Source organism: Malaclemys terrapin, chromosome 13, assembly GCF_027887155.1.
Source record: "Malaclemys terrapin pileata isolate rMalTer1 chromosome 13, rMalTer1.hap1, whole genome shotgun sequence".
NCBI classification, from domain to species: Eukaryota; Metazoa; Chordata; order Testudines; family Emydidae; genus Malaclemys; species Malaclemys terrapin.
The window spans coordinates 16460199-16475158 of NC_071517.1; the positions used below are offsets into that span (position 1 = coordinate 16460199).

A 14960-nucleotide genomic window follows, 5' to 3' on the forward strand; every position below is an offset into this window, starting at 1 on the left:
AAGCATGTGGGATGCAGCAGCTGATTCCCCCACACTTGTCTGGTGAGTGCCCAAAGGGGGGCCTTTGACTAGTTCTGTGACAGCCCCTCGCTAGCATCGCATCGCACAGCCGGCTAGGTGCAGTGGGCAGGCAGCTGGCCTTTCTCTGATGCATGCTGGAAGTCTCTGAGCAGCATGGGGAGTGTTGCTGATACAGCCCCTTTGCAGTGCAGCAGACATACATCATGCCTGTCACTCGCGCTGTGTTAATGTTGGTGGCATGCGTGCGAGGCTCCCTGTATAACTCTTCTCGCGCGTGCTGCTAGGCGTTTCTAGACCTGAGGCAATTGCTCATGAGGTTGATCTTACATCCTGCTAGTGCCTCTTAATAGTGCACACGCTGTAGTTGCCAGATGATGGTAACGCATGCGGCATGCACCCTTGCTCAGACTTGCATTTCTCAAGAGGCACACAACCGCCTGCCTGGGACTGAGGTTTGCCCTTTGACGGTCGCAATTTTCTCTGAATTCTTGACATCCTCAAACCACATCTGCTGCAATAAATGCTCAGTGGGGCCCTCACACTTGGCATCGGGTCCCAGATCATCAGGAACACACAAGTACTAGGGATCCTCCAGGATTTTTCAAACCCTCAAGGATGGGCAACATACCATAGACAGCTCCAGAGCTCAGACATCCTGTCTGATACCTTGGTGCCCAAGGACCCTGGACAGTTACCCACATTCCAAGGCTGCATGTTTAACCCTAAAACATCAGCCAAGGTGGATGATTTGGCCTAGGAAGAGTGTCTTTTTCAGGCAGCCCGTACTTTGAAGGTTGAGAGATGTATGCTGTTTAATCAACATTGCCCATTGCTACCAATTGTATGAAACTCTTAGCCTCTGCCAAATCCACGAGGGATGTCCTTACCTTTCCGTGATTTTAACGAGCATTGTAGCTCAACACACAGGAGCACTTTGTAGCCCCCAGCAAAGATGTTGCTTGAATTTATAGACACCGAGAGCCACATTCTGCTCTTCGCAGCGACAGCCCAGCACCCCCATTAAACGGAGCAGTTTAACGGAGCAGAGAAGGTGGCCCACGTACCCTGTTCTAAATGAGGGATTCTCGTGGGCTGGTACAGATCAGTTCAGCTAAGGACGAGTCACATGCTGATCAATCGTTATCTTTCACATTTCATTTCTTAACTCTGCTGCTGCTGAATTGTCCTTTTGTGGCAAACTGTGAGTCTGAGAAATAGTCCCTGGGGGGTTCTCACAATTGTTCTGGTTCATCAGAATGTCTCTTAAAGAAGGAGCTTTGCAGTAGGGGAAACTTTCATAAATAGTAGATCAGAGTTAAAAGTAAATCATTATATCAAAGGTCTCAAAAGGGATGGGGAAGGAAGAAGAGAAGCATGCAACTTTAAAATAGCCTGTGTTCTTCCCCAGTGGGCACTTGTTTTGAAATGAAGCTGATTGGTTGACAGTTAAATTATTTGGATGCGTAATCTTGGGGTGGCAGCTTAAAACAGAAATGTTACATGTGACTGTGAGGGTAGGGGGTCTACCGGATAGGACACTGGGCTGGGACTCAGGTGACCTGTGCTCTGCTCCCTGCTGGGCCACTGCCCTGTTCTGTGATACTGGGCACATGACTACACCTCTCTATGACTTTGTTTCCTCTCCAAACCTTATGTATTGTCTACTTAGCTAGTAAACTCATGAGGCAGGAAATGTCTCTTATTCTGTGTGTGTCCAGCACCTAACACAACGGGGACCAGATCTCAATTGCAGTCCCTGTCTAGGTACTGCTGTAATACAGATAAATAAACCAGATTGATAATAAAAGTGGGGTCACACAACTTAATGGAAAGAGTGTCTCATGGAGGCCTCCCCCCAGTCACCTTCTCACAAACCACTTCTTCTCCCATTGGCCATCATTGAGACCCTCCTCCCTTATCATTCCACCATCATGCAGATCACCTGCCCTCCTATTGGCCATTACCGACACCCAATCCCCTCCCATTGGCCATCACTGACACCCACTTCCCTCCCATTGTCCATCACGTTGACCCCCACTCCTGTTTGCCACCGTATAACATCCCCGAGGCAGTCGTACACAAGGAAAAAGGACAGCTAACAACACACTTAAGTATCTTCCAGTGCCGGTCAGCAGAGGAGAAGGAGGCCACTGGTAGCGTGAGGCCAGCAGGTGTTCCACAAGCCACACTGTGCAAAGCGCTGGCCTAGTGAGACTCCCTGCTGCTGACTAACATCCACAGCGATCGTTGCTGGGTGAACTGGGGCATTAGAGGTAAAACCGTACCGTGATTGTGTTTTGCTGTTTTCTGGCCTTTCCTGTTTTTAAGGGCCTTTCCCAAAGCTCACACAAAAGATCCACTTCCCGTACATACTTGTTAAACCATTAGAAAACAACAACCATTTAACCTTTCTCATGTTTTCATAAGCCTCCTGACCACGTCCGCTCATTACTAAAGCTGCTTGGTATTTAAACCCCAGACGCCTAATAATGCTAACAAGCCTAACACTCAGTGAGTGCTTTTCATGCTCAATGCCCTTTACAAGATGGGGGGGGAGGGCGGGAAATCCCGATGAACTGGCTCAGACAGAACGCCTGTTGAAAACAATGGGGCCTGATTCTCCATGTGTACTAACCCCTCTTTACGTTGCTCTGGTTTGTGTGGCAGAGCGGGTGTAGGAGAGAGAAGGGTGTAGAAACCATGGGGAGGAAGCTGTTCTGAGGTTGAGAAGTTAAACCCAGAGCTGTGCAAATTTGGGAGACGTCTCCCTGCGAGGTCAGAGACGGGGCGTTGAACTATGGAAAGTTAGTGAAGAAATGCCAGGGCCTTACACACACAACGACTACCTGGTTCAGTAGGAGACGGTACATCTTGCGATGGTTTTGACAGCTCTGTTGCTCGGTGCAACTTTCAAATGGGATGCGATCTTTGATTTGCTCTTTTGCTGCACGGAGCTAATGAAAGACTGAGTTTTTCACCAAAGCGTTTGAAGGGGCATCCAGCGGGCTCCAGCCTTTGCGTCTTAGCCCCACGAGCCTGGAGCGCCTGTGTGTGTATCTTCTACATGGATGGTGAGGGCACATATGAATTGTGCCACTGCATGTGGCATAGTTTGTGTGTGTGTGTTCTATGTGAACTGCGAACATGTGTTTGCATTCACGGTGTGTGTTATGTGCACTGAGTGCATGTGTTTGCATTCACGGTGTGTGTTATGTGCACTGAGTGCATGTGTTTGCATTCACGGTGTGTGTTATGTGCACTGAGTGCATGTGTTTGCATTCACGGTGTGTGTTTCTATGAGAAGTGCGTTTGCGTGTAGGATTTCCAAGGCCCCCCAGGGAGTTAGGCCTCCAGCCGCATTGACCTGCAATGGAAGCTGGCACCTTATTCTCTTTGGTATCTTTAAAACTCCCAGCCTATCTGCACGGTAGTGGGTACTGCCTGTGTGTGTGTATTGTGAGGATGTGTGTAATGTGTGTGTGTTTCACTTTGCAAGGTTTCAGTTTGTGTTATTAATAACCCTTAACAATATAGACCAGTGCTTTACAGAAATAAGAATAAATTGTGACCTACAAATACACCATCATGGAAACATCTACTACACAGAGCAAAATCTGTTGTAGTTACGTTGAGAGCTGTTGAATACCGTTCTGTCATCCTTTTTCATGCACCTAGCTATTACATGGGGCTTTTCATCTACAGCTCTCAGAGTGCTTTATAAAGAAAGGATATCAGCAGACCTATTTTACAGATGGGAAGACTGAGGCAGAGAGCGGGGAAGTGATCGATCCACTGGGCCAACCTACTTTCCCATACAGCTGTGAGTAATCCCACTGAAGTTCAGGTACTGGGATCTGTGGAACTGCTTGCCCCAGTAAGGTGCTATTCAGTGTTGTCCCCGGGGGCGCTGGAACAATTTTTATAGTGGGGGGTGCTGAGAGCCATTGAACCAAACTGTAAACCCTGTCTATGATGGAAACCACTTCAAGCCAGGAGGTGTGGCAGCACCCTCAGCAACCCTAGTTCCAGCACCCATGGTTGTTCAAGGCACAGCTGGGTCCTAAGTTAGATTCAACTCGTGCTCTGTTAAGAGTTAAGCATATAGTTAGATAATAATAATGTTAAATGCAGAGACCTCTGGTTTCTCAGGGGAGGATGATGCGTGAGATGAAGATCTTGTGTTTCCTTAGGCGGGAGGTTCCCTAGCAAAGGAAACTGTCAATTATTTAAATACTTTTAACCACACAACTTTTATTCCCACAGTCTAGGGATGACTTAGTCAAATGGCATTATTACTGTTCTATTCCAGTAGCGCCTGGGGACCCCAGCCAAGACTGGAACCTTCCTGTCCTGAAAGAAGGATCAGAGAGGAAGGATGGTCCAGTGGTTAGGCCACCAGCCTAGGACACGAGAGTCCCATTCCTTGCTCTGCCACAGACTTCTTGTGTGACCAGGGGCAAGTCACTTACCCTCTCTGTGCCTCGGTTCAAGCAGGATAACTGCCCTGCCCTACCTTGCAGGGAGGTTGGGAGGATAAATTCACTAGAGATTGTGAGGCACTCAGCTACTCCGGGGTTCAGACTAGCAGAGTACCAGATGTGCAGTTAGGCACTGCACACGTGCACAGTAAGAGAGAGCCCCTGCTCTGAAGAATTTACAGTTTAAAGAGACAAGACACACAATCGGTGGGAGGGGAAACTGAGGCACAGGGGGTGACTTGCTCATGGCCACACAGCAGGCCAGCGCAGAGCCACAAACAGATACCCAAATCCCTTGAGTTGCCACTGACCCACTGTCTCTTACCAGGGTGCTCTGTTCCATTCTCTCCCAATACCTGAACAGGCCTGTGTACCACCCCCTGCACCAGGCAGTTATGATCCAGGGAAAGTTTCTTTCATTTAAAGATGAGTAGGGTTTATGCCCTGAAGCATGAGGGTTTTGTTTAAGTCTGACCATTATAAAATACAGGTCACAGGCAGGCGAGAGGAGCAGACAGCGTGTGCTGGAATCAAAGGGACATAGACCAAGGAGGAGAGAGAGGAGGGAACTGTTCCTTGCAACAGGACAGGATTCAGTGGTGCCTTAGCTGGGGTTTTGGCCCCTCTCTTCCAGGTAAGCAGGACTTTTGTGCATATGCAGTGCTCCAGAAAATACCCTGGCTCCGAGTAACCTCATCCTCTTTCAATGGGAAACGAACCCACCCACAATCTGCTACCGCGTGGCAAAGGGGCAGCTGTCTGGTGGTGCATTGTGACTGATCAGAATTCCTGCCCGGTGGCATGCACTGTGCATTTCCCTGTGGGCTGTTTGAGTCTGTTTGCTGATACAGCATGCAGTTTCACTGCACAATGCAGCTGTACATATCCCCGTTGCCATGTGTTTGTGTATCTTGCCTCTCTTTGTGTATGATACGTGCTTATCTTTGCTGTGTGATCTTGGATTTCCTGTCCTGTAGGCCTGCTCCTGCTCTTGTTGAAATCAACAGCAAAGCTCCCATTGACTTCAACGGGCAAAGGATCAGGCCCTATATTTATCAGCATTATTTATTTCCAAGGTGAAATGTGGTAAGCTCTTTCCAAATGGAAAAAATAAGCACCAGCCCTGCCCTGACCAGCTCACAATCTAAAGGCAGAGAATTGAATGGAAAGGGTACAACATATCCACAGGCATGTTAAGAAATGCCTAAATACATACGGATAAACTTTAAATAGGCCATGAAGACAATTCCTGAGTTACTTCTCAAACCTGACATTGACAGTCAACAAGTAGAGTTGCTCATTTTTGCTCTGGCCTAGTGGTTCAAGCATGTGGCTTGTGGTTAAAAGACCTGAGTCAGCCTCTCTTCCTTACTTCTGCCACTGACTCGCTGGATGACCTTGTGCAAGTCACTTTGCGCCTCAGTTTCCTGATGACACTACCCCTCCTTTGCAACTCCCTTTGAGACCTGTAGGTGAAAGGGGCTATCTCACTGCAAAGCATACGATGCCTATGGTATATCGGTGGATTGTGGCTGCGTGTGTCGGGCAGACGTGATTGTTTTCCCACACACACAGAGCGATAAGCGTGTCTGCAGGCGGTCAGCAAACCGAACGAGAAAGTGACCTGTGTCGTTGCTGAGCTGCCGCATCATTTATAAGAAAGTAAAAGCAGCGTGTGATTCCATCTCCTTTTCCCTTCCTGTGCCTCCCCACAGCCTCTGCTCATGACCTAGTTCTCCTGGAGGGAGCTACTGCTGATGCCAGCTGTGAAATGTAAAGGCATGCAGGAGCCGGCTGGGCAAGAGCTGTTCTCACAGGTACTGACAATTCAAACCAGGGCTGGCCTGTTTCTGCACTGCCCGCGTTTCCCCAGAGAGCTCTGGAGTGAACTCAGGGAGGATGGTGGGGAGCGATGCAGAGTGAATCCTTTCCCAGCAAAGGAGGGTTTACGTGCGGTTTCAGAGCTTCTTGATCCAGCCTCACTCTTCAGAGGCAAGCCTGTGCTCTGCTGTTCCCCTGTGACCGGGGCTGCCTCTCTTCCTGCTCACTTCTTGGCATTCACGGGGCAAGTGGCTTATGGCTGTGCTTCAGCACCCCTCCCTCCGTGGTCTCAGTGGCAGTGGAGCAGCGAGTCACCTGCAGTGTGTCATGTCACTGTGACAACATGAGCTGCTGCTTTTGCCCCAGGGGAAAGAATGGGTCACTTGTCTACTGCCTCATCCTTTTCTAAATGCCTCTTGCCTTCACCTCCACCCGCAGGACTCCTGGTGAGAAATGCAATGATCTCAGCTGGAGTTTAAGAACATACCAATGGTCCGTCTAGCCCAGCTGCCTGTACTTGGGTAAATCCCAGGTGCTAAGTGTTAGCTAACAAATTCTCCCGTCTCCATGGGAGTCCTCACTCCTGCCCGGCACTGGCGCCGGTTTTGCGAGGTGGCGCTTTCCTCTTGGCACAATGTCAGGGAAATCCCAGAATGCAGTGGTCTTTAGAAACCAGCCTGGAACAGAAACCACCCCAAGCATTGGGGAAGTTCAGCTCCCGGTCGGAACTTTGCAGCCAGGGCCCCTTTGCCAGCTGTGCTTCACACCCTCTCCTGTTCTCGGTTCTGTCTGGTTTTCGGTCTGTTGTGTAACACCCCAGACCACACATGCCAGCTGGCCACTGCTTTTCCCGCTGGAATTGCTGCATCTACTTGGGAAATAACTTTGTTTTAGCACCTCTACTCCAAGAGAGATAAGCTGGGCTCCCCAGTGCATTTGTCTGCTATTGGCTTCACCTTGCACACTCTTCCACCATCCTGTTATGTAGTCTACAGCCCCTTCCTGCCCCCTCAACCTGTACATGACCCGCATTGTGCACACATGCTTCCCGGCATCGATACTAGCCATTCTCTGCTGTGTTCTGGCTCATCCCCATCCCATGCGTCACTTACACCCTCCCTGCAATTACTGATGGATTGGATCTATTCTGTCTTCGTGCAGTTCAAGTCAGACAGGAATCCAGGGTGTTTACCATGCTAATCTGCCCAGGATAGGCTGTGGGGTACCACTTCCACCACTCGTCCATAGCTGCTCCCCTCCCCCTGTACCAAAGAACTGACACATCCCCCCCCCATCCCGCATGCACACAACACCACCCAGCAGGTTTCCTAGAGGCAGGGGCAGATGTCCAAGGAGACAGCCCTAAGTCAGGAACATGGCAAGAGCCTGCTTTCAGCAGAGATGTGCTCAAGCAACCGGGCTCTGATTACCCCAGCTCCATCTCTAACGATCAGAAAAGTCGCACTAAATATCCAGTCTGGTTCCCCCTGTGACTGGCACAGCTGGAAGGGCTGTGCACTTGTAAGCAAGCAGGTCGCTGCAGCCAGTCATGTCGGGCACTAGCGTAGGCCAACAGAGCACTCTTTCAGTGCTTCATTTCACATTGGGAGGAAGAACGATCAGCCCCAAGAAAGCCCCAGGGAAATTCCCAGCTTCAGGTTTGAGGCCCCTCTTCACAGACCAGATCCTCAGCAATTCCACTTGCCCCAACTCGTGGCTCAGAAGACTAATAAAAGATGGACCTAATAGTGTCCAGATCTCAGGTCCTGTTTGGATTCAACTGAGGCCTAAGCCAAACTCTGACCCAGAGTTTTGGGGGGCTGGGGCTTGGCCCATTTTAGAAAGGGGAAGGGAGAGGCAGCTGCATGATTTAGATCTGGAGGTGATCTTCCCCAGGGAGAGGGAACAGGGAGGGTTTGGTTTAGACTGACAGTTGGAAGTCCTGGAGTGAAATTCTGGCCCCATTGAAGTCAATGGCAAAACTCCAACTGACTTCAATGGAGCCAAGATCTCACCCCTGATGTTTACCTAAACTCGCTAAACCTCTTGAGTTTATGAACTCGGGCAGGAGATCTCCCAGGAATGGGCTTTCTGAGCAGTGACTAAACCTAAATATTTCCGTCTCAAACCATGTCCAGCTCTAAGAGTAGGGAGAGGTTCAGGGAGGGCTGTGGGATGGGGCTGTCTTTGTATTTTATCCAAACCGGTTCCCTGCAGAGGAATGCTGTGAGCAAATCCTGTAGTAATTCCTATAAGTCAAACAAGGGGAAAGCCAAGAAGGGTCGTCTGCACATCGGAGGCGGTTTCTGCTACCTCTGCAGCTCCCCTAAGCTCAAAGGAAACTTTGCAATTATTATTAGTGAGAAATGCATCAGTCCAAGTGTTTCTTATAACACAGGTCAGTCCCAAGGCCACGACCTGCTAATCTCAAGGAACAACGTTTGCAGCCAGATTTCAAACAGCCAGCTTTCTCCATCTGGGGTTTTGTCCTGGACCATTATAAGGGAAGGAGAGCATTGGCCAAATATGCATCTGGATTCAGCTTTCTCCCAGCAGACATGGGGGGTTGGAGCTGGAGGCTGAGGTTCAGGTCCATCCTTAAACATTTTTGCTCCAATCAAGTGGAAACTGGTCATTGCTTCTATCTGCAGGGCGTTAGTTTAGATCACCTTGAGGTCCCATCTAACCCTATGATTCTACAGCCCCATCTTCCCCTCCCCAGCTCCTTCTGTGGTTCTTCTGCGTGCTCCTTTAAACCTAAGGCCTGATTCCCCTCCCACCTACACCAAAGGTGCACTTGGGTAACTCCACTGACTTCAGCAGCACTATTTCTGATTTACATTGGTGTGAGCGAGATGAGACTCGGTCCTGGAGTCTGTATTGCCCGTCCGGGCGTACCCAGAGGGTTCAGAAGCACAAAACAAGATAAACATTCAATAACAGTTAAAGGTTCTTTGAAAGAAAACAAATCCTTCTATTTTTGAATGAGAAACCCCAGTCGCAACCTGCCCCTTTCTTACCCCTGGACAGACACACGTCATTCCCTTTACCTGCAGGTCTGTGCAAATACACAATACGGTGCTGTAAGGTAGTTTCCATATCCTAATCCCAATGCAATAATGCCTCATTCCTCCCATGCTCATTACCAATTGCCACATGCCCCCCTCCCTCCTGCTTATGACCTTCGTACCAGCCTTAGCAGGCAACTTCAGCATTATCCTTTATACCAATGCTGTCGTCCAACAAACAGATGGTGCCGTCAGAGACCGATCTGTTTTGGTTTCATCCTGGCTTGTAAGTTGCATTATTTCACCCACAAACCTAGTACATATAATTCCATCAGCAGGGATGTGAGTAGAAACCACTGAGCAGAAAACGGTACAGCAATCCCCTCCTTCTACACCCTCCCTACCCCTGCCAACACTGCACACAGGGTATAAGGTGACCTTTCCCATTGAAATACCGATTCCCACAAACTACATTATAAGGGTCTCCCCCCCTCCCCAATATGTTGAAATCAGAGAAGTGCTGTGAAATTGTCCATGATCAGAGCCAATAGGGACTGAGAATGGTTCCTGTCTATCTGTCACTCATTTCATTTCATTTTCTTTCTTTCTTTCTTTTTTTTTTGTTTGTCTCTTTTTTTGAAAATACCTGATCAGTATGGAGACCCCAACATCCTCGCAGTTCATGTACACTCTGCTCCAGGTCTCTTGAATCACCTTTTTCTCGGCATCTGACAGCTCTTCGCTCCTTTCCCATCTCTCAATCTCCATTTCTCCCTGGACTTTCTCCATGAAAAACAGCCGGCACAATCCTCCAGGAAGCCAGGAGGAGATAAAGAGAGATGTGTGTGTATGTGTATCCTCTGAGAAAAGAAAAAGGTGTTTGTTTGGAGGTGGTGTGGATGAGATTGTCGCTGTCTATATCTGTATCTATTTATCTATATATATATGTAGGTGTGTGTGTGTGTGTGTGTGTGTGTGTGTGTGTGTGTGTGTGTGTGTGTGTGTGTGTGTGTGTGTGTGTGTGTGTGTGTGTGTGTGATTAAAAATATATCCAAGAGGTATAATGCATGTGATTAGATTTCAAATCTTCTAGTGCTGTCCATTGCTGTAGTTTGCTTCAGCTCAGTGTGTGCATGTATGACTCTGACTCTGATGGGAAACTGACTAAAAGTAAAATATTCAAAGGCATTGCAAGACCAGCCTCTTTACCAATGTGTGAACGTGAGCTCACTTTCTCTCCCTCTCTCTCCTCCTCTCTCTCTCTCTCTCTCTCTTTGAACAGGGAGAGATGAAAAAGAGGTTCTGTGGAACATCAGGAGCGTCTGCTTAGGGGATTTTATGACTACAGGTCTTTTTTCAACCCTTGTAAACAACTCTGAGGAAATGCAGCATCCAAAGTGAGCGGTTAAACTTATCCCAACAACTGGCTTAGCCTTTTCCATTTCTTCTCTCTCTTGCGTTATCTAATGTTGCAGGAGATTGTGTTTTGAAGGGGAAAATCCCCGCTTGCTTCCGATTTCTAGTCTGTGTGTTTGAGGCGGCGGGTGGAAGGCAAAGGAGAGAAATACCTATTAAATCACTGCTTAATTTCAACATGAACTAAATTATTTTCTGTCCCAAGGGGATGTTCTTAATGATAAGAATTTGCTTTGTCTTCCTTTCTCCAAACACAGTGGTAGAGAAATGTGGGCTTAGGGCACTCCTGGAGAAAGCATACTGGTGTATTTTTATTAATTAGGGTTAATAATTTTGTAATGGAGATTGCATTGGTCAAATATTCCCATCCCACCTCTCAGGTAGCACTTTGGCAGGCAGGGAAGGAGACTGAATTAGAGGAAAAGAGAAACACTTGTGTTGTGTTGTGGGTTTGGTTTTTGTTTTTTTTTTACCCAAATGACATTTCAAACTAATTGAAAATCAGGAATACTGTACCTGCAGCACAGACATTTGCATAGATAGAGAGAAAATCCTACAGGGACCTGTAATAACAGACAATACCCAGATGGGGATTGGAGACAGAGAAATAGACAGACTGAAAAAGTGTGTAAATATATGAGTCTCTCTCTCTCTTCTCCTTCATCTGTTTGCCTGTCTGTGTGTACTCTGGCAGGGAGAGAGATCGATCAGACAGACTGATGGACAGGTCAGTGCTATAGCTGGAGAGGTAGATGCAGCAGACAGACAGACTGAATCAGTGTGAAAGACTGGCCCACCGGTGCTACAGGAGGATAGCCACACAGTGTGGTCTGATTTGTTTTCTGAAGCCAGGTCCATGCTGAGCACAGCAGGCTGCTGGAGCACATGTTGTACAGTTCAAGATGACACTGTCTCTTTAAAAACGTGGAGCTTGGCCCTGCTACTATCCAATCAGCATTTTAATTTAATTGTCACATGTCATTGCAATATTGTTTTGCAAAGTAGGTACAGTTAGTATTGTGTGTGAAATATACGTACGGCACAGGTCAGTACTTTCAGGGCCTGATTCATCCCCTTATGAGCCCAATCCAGCTCCCAGTGTAGCCAATGGGAGTCTTTCCATTCACTTCATTAGGAGTTAGAGCAGCTCATGTGGTGTCATATATATACCTATACATGTAGATAGATAGATAGATAGATATATGTGCAAAGTAGGTACCAAATGAGGGGAAGGGTGGTCCACCGGTTAGCATGCTAGCTGGAGACCTGGCTTCAGTTCCTGTCTCTGCCACTGACTCTCTGTGTGACCTTGGGAGAGTCACTTGGCCACTCTGTGCCTCAGTTTCCCATCTGCAAAATGGGGAGAAGAGCACTGCTCTCCCTGATAGGCCTGAAGGGCCTATGGTCTAAACCAGGCAGAGTAGACAGTGCACAACAGGAAGCCCAGAGGAGGGAATGGCCAGTCATTTGTGGACTCTTTTCTTGTGGGCATTGCATGAGAAGTGAGTCCTTTGGAGGGGACTGAGAGAGGGAGTGGTGACTTGGTAGGCTGGGCTAGGGAAGGGGCTCTTTGGGTTGGGAAAAGGGCAGCCTGGACAAAGACATGAGAATGACCTGGAAAGAAACAAACAGGTGAGGCCTCCAGGCTGGCACCACTGGCAGAGCAAAGAAAGTGGAGGTGATATGATGACAGGTGAGGCCAGAGAGGGGCCAGTCGGATGGGAGAGTTGTTCCAAATATGTGTGCTTGTATTTGTGTGAGGGTTTGAAACTACTTGTGGGGGAGGGGTTCCCTTGGTTTTCTTTGCAGCCATTTCACTTCCCTTCTTTGCTTTTCCTTGTTCCATTTAGGTTTGGTCACTTTCCCTCCTGCATCATTTATCTTCCTATTCCCTTGTCTCATTCACTCTCTCCTCTGCATTTTTTAGGGAGGCCCCGTCTCTCTCTGTCTCTCTGTCCGCCCCGCCATTCTCCATTTCAGTCACTCTAGTCCCCTCTCCTTGGCAGTCCCTCTTTTCTGCCTCTCTGCTCTCTCTCCCATCGTCACATCCGGCCCCCCTCTGAACCAGAGCACGCTCTGCCAACCATTCCGCCACGCCTGCCTCTGTAGTGGCCTGGAGATGACAGGATGCTGACCTGCCAGCAGTCAGAGAGCAAAGAGAGCAGAGTCTTGTCAGTTTCAAGCTGCTTTGCTTCATTTCAGCACAGCCGTACAAGCTCAAGTGCGTTCTAGGACATTCTCCATGTTCCCCGCCGCAGGAGGTGCTGAAGCGATGCTGCCATGCATCATCCATTGCTCCTCCCCAGCCCATATTCCCTCTCCAATTCCCCAGCTTTAATGTTCTAGCCTCTCTCTCTTCCCTTTTCTGCAACAGCTCCATTGCCTCTTCCACTGCCTTTGCTCTCCTATGTTGCCTCTTCTGTTCCATGGATATGCTAGGTGCAGTGTGAAATTTACTCGGCTCCTGGTCTCAGAGGGGGAAGTAAGCTCAAACCAAGACTTCCTCCAACTCCCAACAGCTTTGAGTCTGCCCATTAGATATTCCTGTGCATTGCTGCCCAGTTTGATTTAACTCTAGTTCTCAGTTTAACCTTCTAGTTTAACCTTTAATTCTAGTTCTCAGGATGAAACACTTCTCTTGTGGATGCTGCAGTCCTGACTGCAGTGCCATCCCTTGCTCTTCCCTTGTAACTTCTTGCAGCTGGCTGTCATGTCCCAGGTCCCTGTATGGAGGTGTAGGGCCATTCTCCTGACTCACCCTGACAGCCAGAACAGGGGAGTCCCAAAGAAGTGAGGTTTTTACTCACGAAAGCTTATGCCCAAATAAATCTGTTAGTCTTTAAGGTGCCACCAGACTCCTTGTTGTTATTAAAGATAGAGAGTCTCTTTGAGGTGAGAGAGAATTCAAGGGGTGGGGGACAATTGGTTGCGGAGGGATAAATCCTACCAGCCCTCTCTGGAAAGAGTTTTGGAGCTCGTGTCTGTATGTACAACCCTGTCTTCGGCCTGCGTTACTGTAATTCAGAATCAAGGCAATCCTCAGGAAAGGGGGTGGGGGGTGTTTGAGGACTCTCCACTGTGTGCATGGTGTGTTAGGCATGCTGTGTGAATGCAACCCCCTATCGGAATCAGCGTGCCTGAAGAGTGTTTCGGGAGGAGGGGGCAGCCTTTTGTGTGTGGAGGGGGGTAGGCTTCCCAATCCCAGGGCCCATCTCGGTCCTACTTCCAACCCTAGATGGTGCTTGTGTTCTCTGGATGGAAAAAACGCTGCTCAGTGTCGCTGCTCTTCTTGCTCTGGGATCTTTCAGCTTGTCTCCTCTAATGCAGCTGAGACTAAGCCCTCTGGCTCCTAGAACGGATTGCACGCATTACCCACGGTGCTTTGCAGTGCAATTTCGCTCTCTCTTGAATATACCCCTGCTGTTGATTGGGAAGGCCTGGGGTGAAAAGAAATTAACAAGACTTTAGGAAATGAGAGAGGCTTTAAGGAGCTCTCGCCACAGCCAGGCACCCTGCAAGGGAGAGATTTTGCCTAAAGCCCATTTAAATGCTATGGACTCGTTGTCGGTTTCTTACCGCCGTCATTACTGAGCACCAAGAGATTTGTGCGTAAACTGCAGCTTAAGTTGTGCCCTCGCTAACACTGAGCTCTGTGGGGATGCGAGGGTATAACCAAAGGCAGAATGCGCCTGTGTGTATGTGTGTTGTCTCTAACACCGCAGCACAAGCTTGAACTTCAAGGAAAAGGTTAAAGCAATATGCAAAAGCCAATGCAAGCCCTGCAGAGCTTCCCAAATGCTGTGACATTAGCTGCTTCGCTCTCCCTTTCTTTGCAGAGATAACCTTGCTCTGCAGTAGCATTCGGATATCTTTCTGTGCTGGCGTCCTCCCCTGCTCATGCCCACACTGTTTGCTCTTCCTGCAGCTTCCGAGCTTCTGGCCCAGCTCTGCAGAGCCCTGTATGTGCTACACATGCAGAGCAGGGAGCAGAACCCTCGTCAGAGGTTGTCCTGCAGGAGACAGCCCTGTGCCGTGGAGCAGCGCGAAGCGTACAGCAGGGTGTGGAACATACACGGGTTATGCTGTGGCTTGGACGGGCTCCTAAGTCTGGCTATGAAGTAGGTGCCAGGTGGGTATACATGCAGAAGGAAGCCCAGAAATACTTCCCCAGCCCAGCCCACCAAACCACCCTCCTCAGCTCATTGAGGTCCCACCT

At 48.8% G+C, this 14960-nt stretch overlaps 1 protein-coding gene across 2 annotated transcripts in view; it reads right to left on the reverse strand.

Moving 5' to 3' along the window:
- Positions 1 to 10477, reverse strand: part of CYGB (cytoglobin) — a 53107-nt gene extending 42630 nt beyond the window's left edge. Inside the window, exon 1 of one of the 2 annotated variants that reach the window (XM_054047559.1) lies at positions 9975 to 10475. In XM_054047559.1, the coding sequence (XP_053903534.1) occupies positions 9975 to 10117 (143 nt within the window). In that variant the 5' untranslated portion in view covers positions 10118 to 10475. Of the gene's footprint in view, positions 1 to 9974 lie in introns of both variants that reach the window. The other variant, XM_054047558.1, reaches the window with a different exon arrangement.
- Between the last annotated feature and the right edge of the window lie 4483 nt (positions 10478 to 14960).